Source organism: Amblyraja radiata, chromosome 29, assembly GCF_010909765.2.
Source record: "Amblyraja radiata isolate CabotCenter1 chromosome 29, sAmbRad1.1.pri, whole genome shotgun sequence".
NCBI lineage: Eukaryota > Metazoa > Chordata > Chondrichthyes > Rajiformes > Rajidae > Amblyraja > Amblyraja radiata.
Window position 1 is genome coordinate 27,989,012 of NC_045984.1, and position 23,744 is coordinate 28,012,755.

The 23,744-nt window shown below is 43.6% G+C and overlaps 1 protein-coding gene and 1 long non-coding RNA gene across 2 annotated transcripts in view; one reads left to right on the forward strand and one right to left on the reverse strand.

Annotated features, from left to right (window-relative positions):
* Positions 1-19,224, forward strand: part of wdr18 (WD repeat domain 18) — a 136,361-nt gene extending 117,137 nt beyond the window's left edge. Inside the window, exons 9-10 of the mRNA XM_033047036.1 lie at positions 17,053-17,121; positions 18,708-19,224. Coding sequence (XP_032902927.1) covers positions 17,053-17,121; positions 18,708-18,836 — 198 coding nt within the window. The 3' untranslated portion in view covers positions 18,837-19,224. The remainder of the gene's footprint in view (positions 1-17,052; positions 17,122-18,707) is intronic.
* On the reverse strand, positions 6,907-23,281 carry LOC116989550. The gene is made up of 3 exons (XR_004416264.1): positions 23,272-23,281; positions 16,984-16,987; positions 6,907-6,995 (listed from the first exon to the last, which is right to left on the reverse strand). It is a non-coding gene; the product is annotated as an uncharacterized LOC116989550 (long non-coding RNA).
* Positions 23,282-23,744: the final 463 nt, after the last annotated feature.

Consider the following 23,744-nt stretch of genomic DNA (forward strand, 5'->3'; position numbering starts at 1 on the left):
ATTATAGAGTGAATTCGTCTGTCATCAGCTGTGGAGGTCTTCCTTGGCCTGCCAGTCCCTTTGCTCTTGTTCTTCTTTATGATGTCCCAAACAGTTGATTTTGGTAAGCCTAAGCTCTGGCTGATGTCTCTAACAGTTTTATTCTTGTTTCTCGGTCTCATAATGGCTTCTTTGACTTTCATTGGCACAACTTTGGTCCTCATGTTGATAAACAGCAATAAAAGTTTCCAAAAGTTATGGAAAAACTGGTGGAAAGACTAGGTGCTGAGAGCTCTCTTGTACTTGCATTTAGGAGGCAATGAAACACACCTTAGCAATTACAAACACCTGTGAAGCCATGTGTCCCAAATATTATTGTGCCCTGAAATGGGGGGACTATGTATAAACACAGCTGTAATTTCTACATAATGAAACCAAAATGTATTAAAATGGCCTTTAATAAAATCTGACAATGTGCACTTTAAGCACATGTGATTTTTTTTCTATTACAAATCTCAAATTGTGGAGTGCAGAGGCAAATAAATAAATGACGGGTCTTTGTCCCAAACATTATGGAGGGCACTGTACATTAATCCCTAATGTCCTGATTTTAAAATTTGCATGTATCTTCATGAATTCCATTGTCTCATTTCAGTTTTACAAGCCTCCATAATCACAGTGCTGCTTCAGTTCTGCTAGATTGCACATTCCAATTTTTTATTGCTGGCCTATTGGCAATTAATATTAACTTGCAGATTTGCCAAGTAGCAACAGAGGCAAATGGTATTTTGGCCTTTATTATGAGAGAACTTAAACCCAAACATAGAAACGTATTGCTCCAGTTATAGTCAGCCTTCATTACTCTATAATTGGAATATTTATTCAGATCTGATTTCCTGAAGAATATATCCTTGCAGTGGAGAGGTTGAATAATGATTCACCACTCACTGAGTGTTTGTAGTGGAGTGTTGCAATCTTACATGGAGAGTTTGCATTTAGGGTAGTGTTATAAACCATGCAGTAGTGAAGTTTTACATTAGGGCTGTGGAGGTTTAGTTGCCAATATAATCGAGACAAGGGAGGACAGATTATAAAACCTTAAGGGAATTCATGAATATGGGATTAGTTCAGTAAAGTAAAAGCTCAGTCATGATCTGATTGAATGGCCCAATCCTGCCTCATGTATTATACATGTGCAGCCATCTAGGCTGTAAGTACTGCAATCGCCTCCCTCAACTTTCTCTCTCTGAAGAAAGATCCCAACCCAAAATGTTCTCTGTCCACTTCCTTCCATAGATGCTGCCTGTCCCACTCGGTTTCCCTTGAGCACTTTGTTTTTCCTCAAGATTTCTGCAGTCTCTTGAGTCTTGCACCTCACTCTGTTTCACTTTGTCAGCCCTATGTTAAAGGGAAATTGTTCCTTGATCAATCTCCAGTGAATGAAAGGAATAGATCGGGTAGATGCACAGTCTCTTACCCAGAGTAGGTGAATCGAGGACCAGAGGATATAGGTTTAAAGTGGAGGCGAAAAGATTTAATAGGAATCTGTGGGGTAACTTTTTCACACAAAGGGTGGTGGGTGAATGGAACAAGCTGCCAGAGGAGGTATTTGAGGCAGGGACTATCCCAACATTTAAGAAACAGTTAGACAGGTACATGGATAGGACAGGTTTGGAGGGATATGGACCAAACGCGGGCAGGTGGCACTAGTGAAGCTGGGACATGTTGACAAGTTGGGCCGAGGGGGCTGTTTCCACGCTGTATCACTCTATGACTGTAATTCATAGCACTACCACACTGCAGATGAAAAAGCACAGGCAAGGTAAAATGAGGAGTTTTGATGTTTTAGAATTTCGTTTAGTTTTTAAAAGCTTGTAGGATGATTAGGATTAGGACGGTGTAGAATGGAGATAGAATTCATTGTGTTTACTGCTTAGAAGAAAGGGCTGTTCACCGACAATTGTTTTATCTATGTTTGATTGCTGACTGTACATGCTTTGCAACATCCTGATGCTGTAAAATGCATGATATAAGTAAGTTATTGCTACCTGAGTCAAAGGTGACATTGCCTAAGTTTCCGTCGAGGTAGGAACTCAATTTGTGATATGCCAATTTACAGAAATAAGTACTGTTAGATTATTTTTTTTTTAAAGTAAGCTGACCTTTTATCTTTGGAACACAGGAATATCGTAGTGGCATTGAAAATTGGGAAAGAAAATATTACTTAGTTCCCCAGTAATTCAGTGGGTTAATGGCCTGCAAAGCTGTTAAACCCAACAGATGAGAAAAATCACATCTTCAACCCTAGCCATCCATACATTCTCACCAAGGCATGTAGGAGAAATATAATTGACCTCAATGTTGGAAAAAGCAGCCAGAAATCCCAATTTAGTGATAGTCCCATTTGATCACCATTTAGTAACTTGTTGGGATGCGTTCATGTGCATCTTGTTTGTGGGCAGCAATGTCCCTCTATCCTCCGCCCTCCACTATCAGGTTTAGGTTTATTATTGTCGCATGTACTGCGACAATCTGAGTAGGATTTAAAATCCTTTACTGGAGTCTGTTTGTCTTGTAAGTGTTCCACAATTTAAATGACTATCCACTTTGTTTAAAATCCCAATGCCTGGAGTAATCTTGTGTCACAGCTTGTAAAGCATATTCTGACATATAGATGGCATTAACTAGCACTTGGGGGACAGGGTAACGTATTTATCTTTCTGCTTCACACATAGATTACACTGGTTGTATGAAGCACATCTCATGGTTATGGAATTTATCTCAGAAAATAAATTTGAGGTCAAGAGTGGTAAATAAACAATAAGCATTACTCTGCCCCGATGTGGTTGGTCCACTTTATTTTATAGGATAAGAGGATAGGAGCTACAATATTATGGATCCTATTTCGTAATTCCTCTGCAATATTTCTGATGATATTAGCAACTCCACTGAATCTCCCAGACTAATCTTGGCAGGACAAATCAAAATAGGACGTACATGGTAAATGGTAGTGAGTTGAGGAATGCAGTTGAACAGAGGGATCTAGGAATAACTGTGCAGAGTTCCCTGAAGGTGGAATCTCATGTAGATAGGGTGGTAAAGAAAGCTTTTGGTGTGCTGGCCTTTATAAATCAGAGCATTGAGTATAGAAGTTGGGATGTAATGTTAAAATTGTACAAGGCATTGGTGAGGCCAATTCTGGAATATGGTGTACAATTTTGGTCGCCTAATTATAGGAAGGATGTCAACAAAATAGAGAGAGTACAGAGGAGATTTACTAGAATGTTGCCTGGGTTTCAGCAACTTAGTTACAGAGAAAGGTTGAACAAGTTAGGTCTTTATTCTTTGTAGCGCAGAAGGTTAAGGGGGGACTTGATAGAGGTCTTTAAAATGATGAGAGGGATAGACAGAGTTGATGTGGATAAGCTTTTCCCATTGAGAGTAGGGAAGATTCAAACAAGAGGACATGACTTGAGAATTAAGGGACAGATGTTTAGGGGTAACATGAGGGGGAACTTCTTTACTCAGAGAGTGGTAGCTGTGTGGAATGAGCTTCCAGTGGGAGTGGTGGAGGCAGGTTTGATTTTATCATTTAAAAATAAATTGGATAGGTATATGGATGGGAAAGGAATGGAGGGTTATGGTCCGAGTGCAGGTAGATGGGACTAGGGGAGAATACGTGTTCAGCACGGACTAGAAGGGCCGAGATGGCCTGTTTCCGTGCTGTAATTGTTATATGGTTAATCCCATGCGTTGTCACTTTTGGTCTCTTTCTGTATTTTTAATTTATTCCACTTCTCTCTTGAATGCAGCAGTGGCGTAGCGGTAGAGTTGCTGCCTTACAGCGCCTGAGACCCGGGCTCAATCCTGACTGCGGGTGCCTGTCTGTACGGAGTTTGCACGTTCTCCCTATGATCGCGTGGGTTTTCTCTGGGTGTTCAGTTTCCTCCCACACTCCAAAGACATACAGGTTTATAGGTTAATTGGCTTCTGTAAAAATTGTAAATTATCCCTAGCGTGTGGGATAGTGTTAGTGCACTGGGTGATCGCTGGTCAGCGCGGACTCGGTGGGCCGAAGGGCCTGTTTCCATGCTGTATCTCTAAAACCTAAAGTCTAAAATGCAGGCACTGCCTCTACTTCCATGTGCACTCTGAGTTCAGTAAGCATTAATACTGGCATCGCTACATTTTCATTTTCCAGCAAGGGTGGTAATCTAAGTGGCAGCTTGGACTAATGTTTCTTTCAAGTCAATTCGAGTTTATTATTAAATGCACAAGTATATTGAGGTGCAGGTACAATGACAATCTTGCATGCAGCAGTACCACAGGCACATGGTCTTAAACAACACACAAAACATAAATTATAAATCATACATCAATTATACAAGAAGGGGAAAAGAAAAATACTGCGCAAATGTAAGGCATTTGTGCAACACATTTTTAGAAAAACATGTCTATGGTAGACATGGTCCACGGTGCTCCGTTGCCGAGGTAGGATGTGCACTTTGGTTCAAGAACCTGATGGTATGTAGGAAAGTGGCTGCTCCTGAACTTGTGTCGTGGGACTTCAGGCTTCAATGCTTGAGAAGAGGGCACGGCCAGGATCAAAGATCCTATAGCTCTACTATAGGATCTTTGACCCGGATGGTGGGGATCCATAGTCATAGTCATACAACGTGGAAACAGGCCCTTAGAGCCGTCTTGCCCAGGCCGATCAACATGCCCCATCTACACTAGTCCCACCTGCCTGTGCTTGGCCCATAACCCTGTAAACCTATCCTAATTTTTCTTAAACATTATGATAGTACCTGCATCAACTACCTCCTCTGGTAGACAAAAGTGCTGGAGAAACTCAGCGGGTGCAGCAGCATCTATGGAGCGAAGGAAATAGGCAACGTTTCGGTTCGAAACCCTTCTTCAGAATTCATGAATTGCAGCTTCTTCAGAATTGCAGATTCTGTCCTCCCAAGGAGCGTATTTTGAGCTACGCTATTAGTCGCGGTGATGACATTAATCAGTCTGAAGAAGGGTTTCGGCCTGAAACGTTGCCTATTTCATTCGCTCCATAGATGCTGCTGCACCCGCTGAGTTTCTCCAGCACTTTTGTCTACCTTCGATTTTCCAGCATCTGCAGTTCCTTCTTAAATACCTCCTCTGGCAATTACCTCCATGACAATGGAACTGCCTCGTGTATATACGTTCAATGCTCGGGAGGGTTGTGCCTATGATGGCCCAGATGATCCATCATAGGCATCCTCCTTATTTGCATGCGTCAGAATTGCTGTAGCAAGCCATGAGGCAAGGATACTTTCTGAAGCGCATCGGTAGAAGTTAGAGTACTTGGTGACATGAGGAATCTGTTTAAACTGCTGCGAAAGTAGATGCATCGGTGCACCTTTCACTTCCCCTCCCTTGCCTAGGGTTTTCTCTGGAGGTAAATGAAGGCTTTCTTCTTTCACCGTTCTCTGTTGGCATTTATCACGCAAGAGAGGTTCAGGCATAGAAATAGGTTTGCCTTTATGGAGAAAAAAATAGCTTTCAGTAACATGGACGTTTCTCAGAAATAGTACCGCTTAGATTATCTGTCAATTGTGATGGTGAATATGAGAGGATTGTCAGCTCCAATTATAAAATACGTGTGTTAAATTGCAGATTCTGTCCTCCCTAGGAGCGTATTTTGAGCTACGCTATTAGTCGCGGTGATGACATTAATCAGATTATGTTTGATTTAATGAATATAAGTTTTTTAAGAATTAAACAAGGAACATGTTGCATTAAGTTAGCATTTCTTCGTCGACTCCATTGCCTGCAAAAGAATATTCACAATTAATGCCCACGCAGTTAGAATTAATCTAATAGTACAGCTGCTAATTCTGCGCACATTTAGCTTTGCTGTTCTTTTCATTGAAGTCCAGTAGATTGCAAAGATGAAGACAGCATTTAATCTCCATAGCTGTGATGGTTGCATATGGTTAAGTAGCACTTAGTAAGTAGAGGCCCCCACTCCCTCATTTTTACTACGGATGTCTTGTCACTCTACACCTCCATCCCCCACCAGGAAGGTCTTAAAGCCCACCGTTTCTTTCTCGACCGCAGTACCAGCCGATTTGGGTCTACCAATACTCTCCTCCGCCGAGCAGAGCTGGTCCTTACCCTCAACAACTTCTCTTTCAACTCCTCCCACTTCCTCCAAATCCAAGACGTAGCTATGGGCACTTGCATGGGCCCCAGCTATGCCTGCCTCTTTGTAGGATATGTCGAACAATCACTGTTCCAAGCGTACACTGGCCCTATCCCTGAACTCTGCATTGACGACTGCATCGGTGCTACCTCCTGCACCCATGCAGAACTCACTGACTTCATCAACATCACAACTAATTTCCATCCTGCATTCAAATTCACTTGGACCATCTCCAACATCTCCCTACCGTTTCTAGATCTCACCGTCTCCATCACAGGAGACAGACCGACATCTATTACAAACCCACTGACTCCCATAGCTATCTAGACTACCTTTCCTCCCACCCTGCTTCCTGTAAAGACTCTATTCCCTACTCCCAATTCCACCGTCTACGCCCAGGATGAGATTTTCCATATCAGGTCAACGGAGATGTCCTCATTCTTTAGGAAACGAGGATTCCCCTCTTCCATTATAGATGAGGCTCTCACTAGAATCTCCTCGATATCCCGCACCTCTGCTCTTGTTCCTCCTCCTTGTCCTCGACTTCGCATACAGCATATAATCCTCCAACATTTTCACCACCTCCAGCGGGATCTCACTACTGGCCACATAATGCCCTGAAATGCCCTGAAATGGGGGGGACTATATATAAATACTGCTGTAATTTCGACATGGTGAAACCAAAATGTCTAAAAATGGCATTTATTAAAATCTGACAATGTGCACTTTAACCACATGCGATTTTCTTCTGTTACAAATCTCAAATTGTGGAGTACAGAGGCAAATAAATAAATGATGCGTCTGTCCGAAACAATATGGAGGGCGCTGTAAGTACCTCTTCATTATAATGACTTTTTAATATAAACTGAATTATTGTGGATCCATTTTTAAATTTCACAATTATTTCAGTTAATTAAGATATAGTTTGAAAAGGATTGTTAAAACAAATGGCCAGCCAGAATATACGATATATGTATAGTTGGCACAAAATTGCTTTTTAGCTCTTCAATTTGAATGCATATGTTGCATTAATCAGTACAAGGAAATCATCATTCAAAAGGATATGATGAATGAAAAATAAATGAACTTGAACTAGTAAAACACTTTATTGTGCCTTCAGCATGCTCCATGATGTTTTGCCATTCATTCCAAAGCCGCACATCTCTGGGTTTGGAGATGCTAGTTGTAGGGGCGTATGGGTCAGAACAGCAAGAGGAATACACTGCACTTTAAGTAGCATCACAATTCTGCGTGGTTTGCCATTTTAAACATTTTCAGGTCTTGTTTTGGTTTCTTATTTAAATAAAATAGGGACAATGCTGATGCAGTATTCTCCCAGTGCTGCTGTAAACTGATTTCCTGAATTACATGTTACCATATTGTAGATAAGACCCACGGTGAGAATAACTAAGCCAAGCTGATGTGTATTGTTGAATTGTACAGTCGTGTGTTTCCAGCAGGGGAACTGAACCCAGAACCGTACGATTGTAGCAGATACTTCATCTTAAGCTCTCTAGTCCTCTGGTAGATGAGTAGAGAGCAAAGGATGGAAGGAGAAATGTTCATGCAGAACATTTCTTCCAAAGTTGTTCCTCACTCTCAAACCCAATTCTAATTTCATGACCCATTTGCCAATAGCTTTGCAACCAGGATGAAATGGTAGCTCCCTATTCACAATCAAAATCATTCTAAAGATTGGGAATCTTTATTAAAGTGCTTGGCCATCTCCCCTCCATTGGAAATAATCTCAGCTATGGATTTCTCAGAACTATTTATTCCAATTTTTGGCAGCATCTGGCTGATGATACATTGTACATTCTCCAGGGTTTCAATGTTCTTTCTGTAGCACAGCTCTAGAGAATTACATGCAAATCTTAAATTTTAGATATCATTATTTCTCATTATCTTTTTTCACAGCTTCCTTATTTACTCATAAATTGATTTAAATTAGAATCCTGCGGCAAGGGAAGATACAGAGAAGGTACAGGGCAGCACGATGGCCCAGCGGTAGAGTTGTTGCATTGTAAACCCAGAGACCCAGGTTCAATCCTAACTACGGGTGCTGTCTGTATAGAGTTTGTACATTCTCCCTTCGGCTTCCTCCGGTTTCCTCCCACACTCCAAAGACGTAGAGGTTTGTAGGTTAATTGACCGGTAAAATTGGAAATTGTCCCTAGTGTGTAGGGTACGGGGTGATCACTGGTCGATGCGGACTAGGTGCGCCGAAGCGCCTGTTTCCGCTTTGTGTCGCTAAAGCTAAAGAATTGTGTCTTAGAGTTTGAGCGTGTGGATATTGGGCAGAGATTGGTGCTAGTACATACCATGGGGTAATGTTAAAACTAACTGAACATGGACATAAAATGGTAAGCTCTCTGGGTCATGTTCCACAAACAGACTCATTTCTCAACTTTGAAGTTGTTGAATTCTTTTAACATTATTTGCAAAAATGGCTCGTGATATGATGGACTTTGGGTGACATACAAAATACCTAGAGATGCCAATGAAGCCTGTATGCTAAAGTGAGTTGGTGCTTTCAGAAGAGGAAACAGAACAAGAAAGCAATTTAAAATGTTACTTATGATAAATGTTGCTGTTTTCTATATAATGAGTACACCAGGTGCTCTCAGCAGGTTATTCCAACAGTTAATGGAATCTGTGTTGGATTCTACTAAATGTTAAGAGTTTGACAAAATTGCCTTCCTATGAGGTACATTAATCAAAATTGTATCTAAACACATAGTTTAATGAGATTGATTCCCAAACTATAGTTTGGAGGAAACACAATAACCTATCATAGTTGCTCCTCACATTTCCAGTAACCTGGGTTCATTCCTGACCTCAGATGCTGTCTACTTGGTGTTTGCATCTTCTCCCTATGATTGTGGACGGGTTTCTCCACGTGCTCTGGTTTCCTCCCACATTTAATGCATGTGGGATCTACAGCGAGCTGGGTAATTGGCTCCAAAATTGGTCTGTGGCAGGAGGCAGATGTTACTGGTGGAAGGATGTCTTTTGTGAATGGAAGTCTGTGACCAGTGGTGTGTCACTGGGATTGGTGTTCGGACCTGTGCTTGTTGGTGATACACTTTAGTGACTTGCAGAAGATACGATGAGTAAATCTATGGATGGTGGAGTCGTGGATAGCAAGGAAGGTTGTCTAAGATCACAACAGGATATAGGTCACATGGAAGGTTACGGAGCATAGACAGAGGATTTGTTCCTGTCAAGTGTGAAGTGATGCACATTGAAAAGTCGGTTAGGTTAGGACATGTATAGTAAATGGCAGGGACCTCAGCAATGTTCATGAACAGAGATCCAGGTGTCCAAGTCTATAGTTCTTTGAAAGTGGCGAAACACGATAGGGTGGGGAAGAAGGCATGTGGCATGTTTGTTTCTCTAGGTTGGAACGAAGACTGAGAGTTGGGATGTGATGCTACAAAATACTGCTTAGGCTGCTTGTGCAGTATTGTTTGTACTCTGGTCACTGCACCATAGGAAGGAGGTGCGGCATTTGCAGGATGTATGGAAGAAATTCAGTGGGTTGTTGCTTGTATTGGAGAACTTAAGACATAGAGAGAGGGGATGAGCTGCAGGGCTGCCAACTCTCACACTTTGAGCGTGAGACTCACGCCCTCAAGCAAACTCTCACGCCCTCACGCTGATCAGAAATTTCTCACGCTCAGTGGTGAGAAATTTTGTGATCAACGAAAATTTCAAAACTCGGATAAACTGCATGGTCCGCGGGTGTTGGAGAGCCGGGGCTGCGGGAGGGATGGGAGCAGAACCAGCGGCGGGAACAGTTGCGGGGAGCCGGGACTGGCGAGTGTTTGCGGCGCTCTCGAGTGTTTGCGGGGCTGATGAGTCGTTCGCTGCAGCTCTGGCCATGGAGCGCTACGGACAGTGCAAGTCCCGGGCCGCGGAGCCGTCGGAAGCGTTGCGCCGCTGCTGCGAGAGTCTCTGTGCCGAAGGGACAGACTCTCAAAGGGAGGTGGAGAGAGAGAGAGAGGGGAAGGAGACAGGGAGACAGTGGGGAGAGAGAGGGGGGGATGAGAGGAGAGAGAGGGGAGAGACAGAGGGGGAGTGAATGGAGAGAGAGAAGAGGGATGGGGAGAGAGGTAGGGGGGAGAGTGAGGGAGAGGGGGGGAAGAGAGAGAGGGGTGAGAGGGAAGAGAGAGAGGGGGTGGAGAGGGTAGGAGAGAGAGGGGGAAGAGAGAGAGGTGGTAAAAGAGAGCGGGGGAAGAGGGAGAGAGGGGGAAAGAGAAATGGGGGAGAGATTGATGGGAGGGCAAAGAGAAAGAGGAGATAGAGAGAGGAGAAAGAGAGAGGGGAGAGAGAGCCAGGGGGAGAGTGGGTGGGGGGGAAGAAATGGGGGAAGAGAGAGAGGGAGAGAGAGAGGGGGGAGAGGGAGAGAGGAGGGGGGAGAGGACGAGAAGGAGAAAGAGGGGAGAGGGAGAGGGGGTTGGGGAGGGAGAGAGAGGGAGGGGAAGAAGAAAGAGAGAGAGAGTTAGGGGAAAGAGAGTGGAGAGAATTAAGGGAAAGAGGGGAGAGAGAGTTAGGGGAAAGAGGGGATAGGGAGGGAGAGAGGGAAGAGGGGACATGAGAGAGGGGATAGTGAGGGGGAAGAGAGAGAGGGGGAGAGAGAGGGGAAGAGAGGAGAGAGAGAGGGGAGAGAGTAGGGAGAGAGGGGAGAGGGGAGGAGAGAGAGGTGGGAGGGAGAGAGGGGGAAGAGAGAGAGAGAGGGGGAGAGAGAGGAGAGAGAGGGGGGGAGAGAAAGGGGGGAGAGAGGGAGAGAGAAGAGGGAGGGGTGAGACGGGAGAGGATGGGAGGGGGGAGAGAGAGGGGGGTTGAGAGGAGAGAGAGCAGAAGAGAGGGGGAGAGAGAGAGGGATGAGAGTGAGGTGGGAGGGAGAGAGAGAGGGGAGAGAAAGAGAGGTGGGGGGAGAGAAAGAGGAGAGAGAGAGAGGGGGAGAAGAGGGAGAGGGGGATAGAGAGGCAGGGCTGCCAACTCCCATGCATTGAGCGTGAGAATCACGCATTTCACCAAATTCTCACGCTGATCACAAATTTCTCTCGGTCTGTTGTGAGAAATTCTGTGATCAACGAAAATTTCAAAACTCATATCAACTGCATGGGCCGCGGGTGTTGGAAGCAGAAGCAGCGGCGGGGACAGATGCGGACGGGGAGCGGGGCTGGCGAGTGTTTGCCGGGCTGCTGAGTCGCTTACTGCAGCTCCGGCCATGGAGCAGCCTCAGTGCAAGAGTCCCGGGCCGTCGGAGGCGTCGAAGCGTTGTGCCGCTGCCGTGAGAGTCTCTGTGCCGAATTCGCCCAGATGACCGTCATGGATCAGGCTGCAGCTCTGTGACTCCTGGAGGACAACCAGTGGCTGCTGGAAGTAAGTACCAAGCACTGGGTAGATACGGTGGAAGATAGTGGACTTCAAATGGGGGTGGTTGGTGAAAGCATCCTGCTTGCCTGCTAGATTTTCACTTACTGTAACTGCAGGAAATATATTACCGATGTTGGGGGCGCTCAGAACCATGAGTCACAGTTTAAGAATAAAGGGGGGGCCAGTTAGGACTGAGATGAGAACAAACTTTCTTCACGCAGAGAGTTGTGAATCTGTGGATTTCTCTGCCACAGAAGGCAGTGCAGGCCAATTCACTGGATGTTTTCAAGAGAGAGTTACATTTAGTTCTTGGGGCTAACGACATCAAGGGATATGGGTAAAAAACAGGAAAGAGGTACTGATTTTAGATTAAAAGCCATGATCATATTGAATGGCAGTGCTGGCTCGAAGGGCCGATGGCCTATTCCTGCACCTATTTTCTATGTTTCTATGCTTGAGTATATGGCAATAAAACTCGATCACTTGATTTTGAAGCATTCATGCATGGTGGAGGTATAATGTAGTCATAGAGTGATACAGTGTGAAAATCGGCCCTTGGGCGCAACTTGCCCACACCCGCCAACATGTCCCAGCTACGCCACCTGCTTTTGGTCCATACCTCCAAACCTGTTCTATCCATGTATCAGTCTAACTTTTTCTTAAATGTTGGGATGGTCCCTGCCTCAACTACCTCTTCTGGCAGCTTGTTCCATACACCCATCACCCTTTGTGTGGATAAAGTTACCCCTTAAAAAGTTACCTCTTAAAAATACTTCATACAAAAAACATTGAAATCATACTTCTACAGTGCACTAAAACATGATTTTAATACATCAAATTTCAAAAGGTTCCTACCCTGGGAGGGGGGACACCCTTCTTCCACACCCTCTCCCCACTCGGTTGCTCCACTCCCTCACCGGGTACCCCCAAGGCCAGTGATCAGTGATCGCACAGCCTCCCCCCTTTCAAAAACGCTCCAATCCAATTTAAAGCATATATATTGCATTCAAGTGTAAGTTAAAAGACTCGCTACAGTATGCACCATATTGCACAATTTCAAGCTGAAAAATGCAAATGTTCCGTACCAATGGGAGAAGGACACCCTCCATCCCCCCCCCCCCCCCCCCCCCCCCCGGGTAGCTATGCTCCGTTCGGGCTTGGTCTCTCATAATTTCTCACTTCCAACTCTCACCCAATGTTGGCAACCTTGGAGCTGGGTAGTGAGGATACGGCCAATATATGGGCAAATGGGATTACTGCAGATGGGAAGAATGGTTGGCATTGACCAGGTGATTTGGTGCTGCTCTGTTGACTCTGACTCCAGAGAAATGCAGGTAGATTTATAGGCTACTGTAATGTACCCCTAATGCAGGTGGATGGCAAGAGATGTGGGAAGTACTATATGTGAGTGAACATGATGCAGGGAAGTATGTTGCAGATACAAACTGATGGAACTGCTCTGACAACTAACAAACACCCAATGGAGACACAAACTGGTTATGCTGGAATCTCGTGTAAAGGAACAAATTGTTGGAGGAACTTGGCAGGTCGGGCAGTACCCGTGGAGGGAATGGATAGATGACAATCCTGGTTGGGACCCTTCTTCAGTGATGGAATAGGAGAGAGAAAGCTGGAAAAGGAAGATGGGGATAGTGTAAAGCCTGGCAAATGACATCTCAAAACAGGTCCATTGGTCCACAATGTCTGTGCTAAACATGTTGTTAAGCTAAACTAATCTCCTTTACCTCCATGTTATCCATGTCCCTCCATTCCCTGCATATCATCCATGTACGTATCTAATGCCTCTTAAATGCCCCTATCATATCTGCCTCCACTTCTCAAGGGGGGTGATTGGCATATGGGAGGAGTAAGTGGCAAAGGTTAGACAAAAGGGTGTCAGATACAGAAAGAAGGGGATGTGTAAAATGTAAAGCCAGAGGGAAGGTGGGGGTGGGGATTAAAGGGAAATATTCGGCTCTGGGATTGGGGATGAGCATACAGAGGAGCAGAGTGGCTGGGGTGGTGAGAGATGGTGTGAACATTGAATGCTCCAGCATCAAGTAATATCACCCCAACCTCACCCTGGTACACAGACACTTCCCTCTCCACCAGTTTGTTATTTATTTTTTACCATAGACCCAATGACTAGGATGGTTTAGGTTTATTATTATCACATGTATCAAGGTACAGTGAAAAGTTTTGTTTTGCAGGGTTTCCAAACAGACATAAGTAAGTAAGTTTATTGGCCAAGTATTCACATACAAGGAATTTGCCTTGGTGCTCCATCCACAAGTAACAATATGACATACAGTGACAGTTACGAATGACTCAGAAAACACTAAACATTACTAATAATAAAACGTTAATGATAAAACACCATTGATACATGTGAACCAACAAAATACCAGATCAAAGGGAGGCTACAGATTTTTGGCTGTTGAGTAGATAAAAACTGTTTTTATGTCTGGCTGTGGCAGCTTTAACAATCCGGAGTCGCCTTCCAGAGGGAAGTGATTCAAAGAGTTTGTGGCCAGGGTGGGAGGGGTCAGAGATGATCTTGCCCGCTCGCTTCCTGGCCATTAAATACAATCAGGTGAAACTCAAGTACTATAAATAAATGCAAAAGGGAAGATACAGAGTGCAGAATATAGTTCTCAGCATTGTAGCGCATCAGTTCCAGAGATAAAGTCCAATGTCCACAATAGGGTAGAGGTGAATTGGACTCTACTCTAGCTTATCTGTCTGGTGTACCAAAAACAACCTGGTACTCAACCCATCAAAGACAAAAGAACTGGTCGTCGACTTCAGGAGGAAGAGGAGAGAGGAACCTGCTCCCTTATACATCAAAGGAGACATGGTGGAGAGAGTCACTGGCTTTAAGTTCCTGGGAATAAACATCTCCCAGGACCTCAAATGGCAAATGAACACCGTCACTCTCGTGAAGAAGTCACATCAGCGGCTGTATTTCCTGAGGTCTCTGCGGAGAGCAAACGTCTCACAGCCGCTGCTGCTGTCCTTCTACCGATGCGCCGTGGAAAGTATCCTCTCCTATGGAATCCTGGTGTGGTTTGCTAGCTGTACTGTGGCTGAGAGAAGGGCGCTGCAGGGAATTATAAAAACTGCACACAGCATTACAAACGCTCAACTGCCCTCCTTGGATGATATATATAGGGCCCGATGCTTGCGCCGGGCCACAAATATCAAGCAGGACACATCCCACCCTGCCAACCACCTTTTCACTCTGCTACCCTCTGGGAAGCGATTCAGGTCTCTGAAGGCTCGCACCGGTAGACTAAAAAATAGTTTCTACCCATGTGCGATAAAAGAGCTTAATTCCAACAGAGAACACTGGGGAAGCAAAATGTAATTCCAAGAAATGCCGCCAAATTCTTTTTAATTCTTTTTAAATACTTATTTATTATTTTACTAATAAGTGTACATATGTGTCAATGGTTGTCGTGTTTGTATTTTTTTAACCGGAGGAGATGTAATGGAATTTCGTTGCACAGTATTGTGCAATGACAATAAATGTATTCATTCATTCATTCATTATGGAAGTATCATTCAGAAGCCTGATAACAGAGGGGAAGACGCTGTTCTTGAATCTGGTGGTGCGTGCTTTCAAGCTTCTGTACCTTCTGACGGATGGGAGCAGGGAGGAGAATGAATGACTGGAGTGGGACAAGTCTGATTACACTCGATGACCTCTACCCATGTCACATAAAAATATTACTATCAAAACATTTGAATGTTAGTGTTGTAAGGACCCTATATATTTGAGTTTCACAAAAGTCTGATTGGAAATGTTTCTACTGTTTCTTTCCTGTTATATTAATATAGCTATGGACACTGTTTCTCTGTATTTGCCTTCATTGGTCTTTCACAACTCCATTTGCTGGTATATTTTTCTTGTAATCAAAATTTACTGCACCATTTCCTTTTACAATTCATCCCTTTGCCTCGTGTTCTTAATCTCTGAAATACCGTTCCTCTAACACAGACTCTTTGGGGACTGCTTTGTGTACAGTCTCTTCCTACTTGTGTACCATCGATGGGCCTATATTCTTCAATATCTTCAATTGCCTTCAATATCAATATGGCGATCGTAATATGATTCATCATGAAATCACTTAGCCCCTTCCTCTTTGTTCTAAACAACTTCAGTTAGTTCAGTTCAGTTTTATAGGTTCTCACATGTACCGAGGTACCGTGAAAAGCTTTTGATGCGTGCTATCTAGTCTGCGGAAATACAATACATGTTTGCAATCGAGCCATTTACAGTGTATAGATACATGATAATGGAATAACGTTTAGTGCAAGGTAAAGTCGGCAAAGTCCGATCAAGGATATTCCTCGGGTCAACAGTGAGGTAGATAGGAGTTCAGGACTGCTCTCTGGTTGTAGTAGGATGATTCAGTTGCCTGATGTTAGCTGGGAAGAAACTGTTCCTGAATCTGGAGGCGTGCGTTTTCACATTTCTATACCTTTTGTCTGATGGGAGAGGGGAGAAGAGGGAGTGGCCAAGGTATGACCGTCCTATTATGCTGCTGGCCTTGCCAAGGCAGAGTGAGGTATAAATGGAGTCATGAAAGGGAGGTTGGTTTGTGTGATGGTCAGGGCTGCGTCCACAATTCGCTGCAATTTCTATACGAGCTGTTCCCAAACCAAGCTGCGATGTATCCTGATAAAATGTATTCTTTGGTGTAACTGTAGAAGTTGGTGAGAGTTGTAGGGGGCATGCCAAACTTCCTAAGCCTTCTAAGGAAGTAGAGGCGCTGGTGTGCTTTCTTGGCCGTCGTTTCATTATGAGTGTTCCAGGAGAAATTCTTGGTGATATTGACTCCTAGGAATTTGACGTTTTCAACCATCTCTACTTCAGCGCCATCAATGCAAACCGGGGTGTGTGTACCGCTAGGCTTCCTGAAGTCGATCACTGTCTCCTTTGTCTTGACATTGAGAGAAAGGTCGTGCTCTCGACACAAGGATCTCAAACTCCTTCCTGTACTCCGTCTCATCATTATTTGATATCCGGCCCACCATGGTGGTGTCGTCTGCGAATTTGAAAATTGAATTAGATTTCTACATGTCTGTACAGTCGTGAGTGTACAAGGGGGCTGAGAACGCAGTCTTGCGGAGCACCACCAGTGTTGAAGATTATCCTGGAGGATGATTTGTCCCCTGTCCCCTGGGGTCTGTTGGTCAGGAAGTCGTGGATCCAGTTGCAGAGATGACACCAAGTCCCGTGAGTTTGGTGATGTTTGGCTGGTATATTCAAGTTCAAGTTTACTGCAGTGTAACTTAATTTCAAATATGAAAAATATATTTGCTGTTCAGAAATAATAATGTCCTTGCACTCAGACATTATGGAATAGATTTTACATGTCTGAATAAGTAATTCATGGACTGGGTGATTTTTACTTTAGTTTTGCATCATTTACTGTACTTAGAGTATTTTTATTTGGGAAAATAAATCATTTATGTTTCTGTTCTAAATTATTTTTCAATAGGAGGCTCAGGAAAGCAACCTGGAAAAAGCGGAGCAGTTGTATTCCCTCATGTGTGCTGCTGCAGATAAGGTTTGTCTCATTTCAGTGGATTATTTGTCATATAGAGTTTAAATTACAAATATGATTCAGCCTTGGCGCAGAAAAAACAAGCTCTTCTGTCCATCTGCGCCAACCATCGACCGTCCTTTTACACCAAACCGGCATTCATATATTTTTAGTCACCCCACACATTCTTTCAATTTAGTTTAGAGATACTGCGCGGAAACAGTCCACTCGGTTCGCCGAGTCCACGCCGACCAGCGATCCCCGCACACTAACACTCCCGCACACTAACACTATCCCACACACACTAGGGACAATTTACAATTTTACCAAGCCAATTAGCCTGCAAACCTGTACCTGCACGAGTGTGGGAGGAAACCGGAGTCCCGGAGAAAACCCAAGCAGGTCACGGGGAGAATGTACAAACTCAGTACAGACGGCACCTGTGGTCATTATCAAATCCAGGTCTCTGGTGTTGTTAGGCAGCAACTCTACAGCTGCGCCACCGTATTGACCTCATCTCTACTCATCCTGGACTCTTACTATTCATCTTAGTGCAGTGGTCAATTATCTTACCCACCTGCACGTCTTTGGGCTGTGGCAAGACATTGGACCATCCGGAAGGAAAGCCACGTAGCTGCGGGGGGGAATGTGCATATTCCATACGGACAGCACCGGAGGTCAATGTTGAACCTGAACATGGTGCTGTGTGGCAGTGGCTCTACTAGCTGTGCTGCCGTTCTTGAAGAAACTACTGATTTGATATGCAAAATGTTATGTCATCATTTGCACAACGAAAGTTGTGGAGGTCGTGTTCTTTCACGGAAAGGGAGCACCACACATGTAGAACCTTACGTACATGTCTGGAGCTTGTCCAGCTTTGACTTATTCCTCGGCAAGAAAAGCAGCAAATGTTTTTCTAATTTGGTTCTAGTAGAGCCGCTGCCACACAGCACCATGTTCAGGTTCAACCTTGATCTCCCGTTCTTGACCTCTGGTGCTGTCGGTTCTTTTAATACTCATTGGCCGATACAATATTCATGCATGCTTAATATATTGAAATAAAAAATCATGTTCCCGATACTTTGCATCTTACACATGTGGAGCTCCTAACTCTATACACTCGTTGCTTCCTTTGATAAGCTTATGAAATGGTGCCAGAATGTTTCAATGGAAAGATGCTGAGCAAAATCTGTTCTCATCCAAGGCTAACCTGAAGTTATTTTACCCCATTCAGCTGTAGTAAAATCAACTTTTTCCTGCCTAGTTTCTGAGGCAACCGAAGAATAGATATTTAAATTTTTTTTTTTAAAAGATGCAAATCAACAATAATTCCTGCATCCTTCGAGGTTTTTGGGGGAAGTTGAGGGGTGGTATCAATCTTCAGAATATACATAAAGATCAACCTGGCTTTTTCTCTCATCAGATACCAATGGGCCTTGAAAATAAAATACAGTCTTGAAAATAAAATTGGTTTGAATTCCAGCATAATTTAACTTATATAATTTAGATCCTTTCATGCGAGCTAATTAAGATCATTACTGTTGGTATTAAAAAAACTGTAGAGAAATCTGCAATAAATGAGTAATGTAATTTCATATTTTGCTCTGCAGCATATGTTGGGAGATGGTGAGAACACCAAAATGCATGTGGCTGAGTTGGAGGATGAAGTGAAGACATTGAAGAAGATCAACAGAGACTTGTATGATTTTTCAGTGCAAGTTCTGACAAAACAGACATAAGTAAAAGGGATGAAGGGAGCAAATACTGCAAATTGTGAGGCACTTGGTGTCAAACGTTAGTATTATATCAGCCTCACCTATGTAAAATGATTTGGTATGCTCGAACATTTCCAACTGTGCCCTATTTATACAAGTCTGTTTCATTTGAGTTATTTGTGCTGAGCTTTCAGGGGTCAGAGATGTTTGTCTCCTACACTTCTTCCCATTTGCACAGTCAGGTCCACTTAAGTCAAGTATTTGTTGAGCTGCTTTTACATTGTCCACATGGGCTTGTTAGCTTTATTGATTCCTAATAGTTCTGATACCAGGAGTGGCTGAATGTAAACGTGCCAGATTTTTTCAATCTTGACGTGAAGAGGCCAATTAATATTTGGTCTGCTGAGGATTTTTCTTTTTTTTCTTATGCAGGAGGTATTGCATTTACTTTCTATTTTTCTTTGCAGTTTGAGTATCTGTTTGTAAACCTAACAGCCTAATGCCCCTGTCCCACTTAGGAAACCTAAGCGGAAACCTCTGGAGACTTTGCGCCCTACCCAAGGTTTCCGTGCGGTTCCCGGAGGTTTTTGTCAGTCTCCCTACCTGCTTCCACTACCTGCAACCTCCGGGAACCGCACGGAAACCTTGGGTGGGGCGCAAGGTCTCCAGAGGTTTCCGTACAGGTTTCCTAAGTGGGACAGGGGCATTACAGACATAGACTATGCATGGCCCTACATGCTGGTAATTGCAGCTCTGTTTGCACATGGTTTTATTTCTGAATCCTGAAGAACCAAGTTCCCTTTTCGAGTCGAGATCTATTATATCAAATACTTAAGATTCACTAGAACATGGACTTAAAGCTTACTATAGTGGTTTACGCCATGGCAGACAAACGATACCTCAAAGACTCAAAGCTCAGACGTTTAGAATTTCTAGTTTTCTGCAGAGTGGGAGGCAATAGGTAATTTCTGTTGTGATTGTGCCAAAGGCCTGTGTTTTATATTCAATGTACAATAAACATCTTCAGTCTTAATGAATAGTACACGTTCCATAACATAGACCGACGTCCAGTTGTTGGACATCACCGGACGGCATATTTATTAACCTTTGTGTGCAAGGTGCTCCTGTTAGTAAATCATGCAGGAATTCAAAATGAATGCTTAGTGGCTTCCCCTCTTCCCCATGGGCAAGTTGCCTTTTATTTCCCAATTGCACTGAGGTGCAGAAAGGAACTTCAGATGCTGGTTGACAGCCACGATAGACACCTATTGCTGGAGTAACTCTGCGGGTCAGGCAGCATCTTTGGGGGGAAAGGAATAGGTGACGTTTCGGGTCGAGACCCTTTTTTTAGAGCCTGCATGTCCTGCTGCCTGCAGGCAAAGATGCTGCATGACCTGCTGAGTTACTCCAGCATTTTGTGTCCATCTCCACAGAGGTGTACATCACAGCTGCAGAGATACAAGTGCTGAAACAGGCCCAACGAGTCCACGCCGACCAGCGGTCACCCCATACACTAGCACTATCCGACACAATAAGGACAAATTTACAATTTTACCGAGGCCAATTAACCTACAAACTTAGACAAAATTGCTGGAGAAACTCAGCGGGTGCGGCAGCATCTATGGAGCGAAGGAAATAGGCAACGTTTCGTGCCGAAACGTTGCCTATTTCCTTCGCTCCATAGATGCTGCCGCACCCGCTGAGTTTCTCCAGCAATTTTGTCTACCTTCGATTTTCCAGCATCTGCAGTTCCTTCTTGAACATTTAACCTACAAACTTGTTCGTCTTTGGTGTATGGGTGGAAACTGGAGCATCCAGAGAAAACCCACGCAGTTACAGGGAGAATGTGCAAACTGGTATAGACAGCACCTGAGGTCTGGATGAAACCCGAGTCTCTGACGCTGTAAGACAGCAGCTCTACCACTGCGCTGCCCACATCCCATATATATGCATTTCCTAACCAGTCCGCAGCCTAGGCATTTCGGATTGTAATGTTGATGTAGTTACTGAACTGTCTAATAGAAACATAGAAAATAGGTGCAGGAGTAGCCCATTCGGCCCTTCGAGCCTGCACCGCCATTCAATATGATCATGGCTGATCATCCAACTCAGTATCCAGTACCTACCTTCTCTCCATACCCCCTGATCCCTTTAGCCACAAGGGCCACATCTAACTCCCTCTTAAATATAGCCAATGAACTGGCCTCAACTACCTTCTGTGGCAGAGAGTTCCAGAGATTTACCACTCTCTGTGTGAAAAATGTTTTCCTCATCTGGGTCCTAAAAGATTTCCCCCTTATCCTTAAACCCTCTTATCCTTAAATGTGACCATGTGGTACTGTTGTCACATTTTGATTAGCCATTGCCAGAGCATTTGGTTGATACGTTTTTTTTCTTGTTTTAAATTTTAAAATTTTAAAGGTGATTTATATGGGGAAGTGTTCTTTTTGTTTACAATGGTTGATATGTGGAATAAACCACCAGAGGAGGGATAAGATACAATGACTACGTAGTTGTGGAAAAGCTTGAATAAGTACGGTGAGACCAGACTTGCAAGGAATCGGACCGACACAAGTGAGATCACCGTTATTGAAGGTGAAGCCATGGTTAAGGACAAAGGAAAGGTCAGATGCAATGGTGTGGAAAGCTTCATCGGAACAAACATGTGGCTCTGGAGAAACAGAGAATTGAATGCAGTCCTAGCAGAAAGAGGTGCAATCACCACAGCTGTGGGGGTCTGTGGGGCTTGTAATGGGTATTGGTCATTAGCTTATCCTCAGATATGGAAAATACAGTAGTCAAGAAAGTCAAAAATCAGTAAACCATAAGAAAATGAGAGAAAAGTGAAAATTGGCAGCAAGGTTGATGAGATTTTCAGGAGTGGGGCACATATCCCACCAGGAGATAAGTTTCCAAGGTACTTTGATTTAACATGGATTATGTCATCAAGGGTAAGCCCATTAACACTGTTGAACTATTTTGTATCCTGTGATAGCTTGTTATTATTTTTTATGACTTTCATTTACTGATGTGTCCGACCAACTCATGGATGGAGACATTACTTGACGCATTCATATCGTTAATAACTGAAAAGTTGTGTCATCTTATATGGTGGATAGATTCATGTCGCATGTGAACAGCTTTTTGTTGCGTGCTATCCAGTCAGCGGAAAGAATACATGATTACAATCAAGACATCCACAGTCACGATAAAGAGAATACTAAGGGGATAAAGGGGATGCCAAATATATTGCCTAATAAGATTATTACTGCTGCAAGATTGATTTATTTAAGGTCTCTCAACATTTAATAATCTAAAATTCAATTTGAACCTTTCCACTGAAATAAGATGATTTCTCATGTCAAGGTCTGGAGAGAGTGGACGTGGAGAGGGTGTTTCCACTAGTGGGAGAGTCTAGGACCAGAAAGCACAGCCTCAGAATAAAAGGACGCACCCTTAGAAAGGAGATGAGGAGGAATTTCTTTAGTCAGAGGATGGTTAATCTCTGAAATTTATTGTCACAGGTGGCTGTGGAGGTCTAGTCATTGGGTATTGTTAAGGCAGATATTGATAGATACTTAATTAGTAAGGGTGTCAAGCATTATGGGGAGAAGGCAGGAGAATGGTTGAGAGGAAAAGATAGATGGAGTGTACTCAATGGGCCGAATGGCCAAATTCTGCTCCTAGGAACATCACAGTTCATATATACACAAAAATGCTGGAGAAACTCAGCGGGTGCAGCAGCATCTATGGAGTGAAGGAAATAGGCAACGTTTCGTCCCGAAACGTTGTCTATTTCCTTCACTCCATAGATGCTGCTGCGCCCGCTGAGTTTCTCCAGCATTTTTGTGTACCTTCGATTTTCCAGCATCTGCAGTTCCTTCGTAAACACAGTTCAGATTGTGTTGGATTTCTCACCAGACTAGCTGTGATTTTACATGCCCAGGAAGATGGTCCTATGTAAGCTGTACAGAATGCATGTTGAAGCCCTTGAGCGCAGATTGAGGAAAGAAAATTACATCTATTTCATACTTTGTGTAGAGCTGGTACACAGATTGATTTCTATTAGTGAAGTGGACCCTAAGATAAGGAACTTTGACAGATAATTGATGATGTGGAGTTAAATACACCGAAATCTGATTGCAAGTCTGTGAAGTAAATAGTGTCCCTTCATAACTGATCAATGGCGATTTTTCATAATATATTTTGTCCCTTCTGTGGTCTTGAAAATATAACAGGTCATAAATTAAACCATGTGATTTATTTTTGAACAAGTTAGTGTTCTGCTAGCCATGAAAATTAATGGCATTGGGTATTTTTAAGTGGTACCATCCTATACTACCCTATCACTGATAATGTTTCTCCTTCCATACATGCTATCTGATCTGCTGGATATATCTGCTCTTTTTTCAGTTCAGATTTCCAGTTTTTTGCACCTCTATTGGTTATTTATAGGAACCATATATATATGACAGTGGATGTGTCGTATTCCCACCAGCGAGGAAATGTTTACTGCGGACACCAATTTTCTGAATCCTCTGACACACTAGACCGCAGATGCAGGAATCTAAAGCTAAACCCCCCCTGGAGGACACGATGTGCCAGGCAGCATCTGCGGAGGGAAATGCATTTAGAGAGTTTTGTGTCATGACCCTCCTTCAGACTATCCATGTTTTAGAAACATAGAAAATAGGTGCAGGAGTAGGCCATTCGGCTCTTCGAGCCAGCACTGCCATTCAATATGATCATGGCTGATCATCCAACTCAGTATCCTGTACCTGCCTTCTCTCCATACCCCCTGATACCTTTAGCCACAAGGGCCACATCTAACTCCCTCTTAAATATAGCCAATGAACTGGCCTCAACTACCTTCTGTGGCAGAGAATTCCACAGATTCACCACTCTCTGTGTGAAAAATGTTTTTCTCATCTC